This window comes from Wasmannia auropunctata, unplaced genomic scaffold, assembly GCF_000956235.1.
Source record: "Wasmannia auropunctata unplaced genomic scaffold, wasmannia.A_1.0 LD336024.1, whole genome shotgun sequence".
Classification (NCBI taxonomy): domain Eukaryota; kingdom Metazoa; phylum Arthropoda; class Insecta; order Hymenoptera; family Formicidae; genus Wasmannia; species Wasmannia auropunctata.
In genome coordinates this window covers 29838-30902 of record NW_012026866.1, presented here as the reverse complement: position 1 = coordinate 30902, position 1065 = coordinate 29838, and the positions used below count along the sequence as shown (strand labels likewise).

At 33.5% G+C, this 1065-nt stretch overlaps 1 protein-coding gene across 1 annotated transcript in view; it reads left to right on the top strand.

The window, feature by feature from the left end:
• LOC105452935 (retinol dehydrogenase 14-like) overlaps positions 1-1065 on the top strand; it is a 6952-nt gene that overhangs the window by 2209 nt on the left and 3678 nt on the right. Inside the window, exons 2-3 of the mRNA XM_011694493.1 lie at positions 32-336; positions 448-567. Of these exons, the coding sequence (XP_011692795.1) occupies positions 32-336; positions 448-567 (425 nt within the window). The remainder of the gene's footprint in view (positions 1-31; positions 337-447; positions 568-1065) is intronic.

The following is a 1065-nucleotide window of genomic DNA, read 5'->3' as shown; positions in this document are numbered from 1 at the left end:
GTGATTCGTGACTATATATGTATATTTTTAGGGTCAACAAAGATGAATACAAAAATAATGCTGGTGAGCTTGTGTTTTATTTTCTGGATCTATGTAGTTTGAAGAGCGTGAGAGATTGTGCTAAAAACTTATTGATGAACGAAGCAGCTATTCACATATTGATAAATAATGCGGGCGTGGTTACGCATCCGTACGAAAAGACACAGGATGGAAATGAGACGACATTTCAAGTCAACCATCTTAGCCATTTTCTTTTGACACTTCTGCTATTGCCAAAAATGCAATTGTCTTCTCCTAATTGCAGAATAATCAATGTCGCGTCACTTGCATATATTTGTACGTATAGCGATATTGTAGTGGATTTGAAAAGAGACTAGAATATTTTTTGTTTACCTCCAGGGTTCCTTGTTTAAAATACAATTGTGTAATAGAAATGTTTTATTATAGTTGGAGACATAAATTTTGATGATATTAATCTGGAAAGATCTTATACGCCAACGAAAAATTATTCACAATCTAAATTAGCCAACATTCTGTTTACCAAGGAACTTGCTCGTCGATTGAAAGGTATGCCAAAAAGGGAGATGTGTACTATTACGATTTGGATTAGATTACATTTGTATAATACACTTCTCAACAAAATTAAAGCATCACTTACTCTACCCTCCAAAAATAAGCAAAATTCAAGAGAGTGTAACTTCGTCAAAAATGATCATATTGAGATGTTCAAAAAAGCATATTACAGCTTGAAATCTCTACTTTCCAAATCGGTACTTTAGAAAACGATCCTACTGATCTTTCATGGAATTACACGGATAGAAAAGGAGACCCGACGAATCTCAAAATTGTTTACGAACTTTGACAAGTTTCATGGCGTGAATTAAAAATCGCATGCAAATGCAGTTTACAGCTTTCGAAAGAGTGAATCTTTACCTTTAATTTGCTTTTTTGTTGAGCGTTGTACGATTTTTTTTCACCGAGTTATTCAACATTAAAGCAAAAATGGTCCTTTTTGCTTCAATGTTGAATAACTCGGTGAAAAAAAAATCGTACAAAGCTCAACAA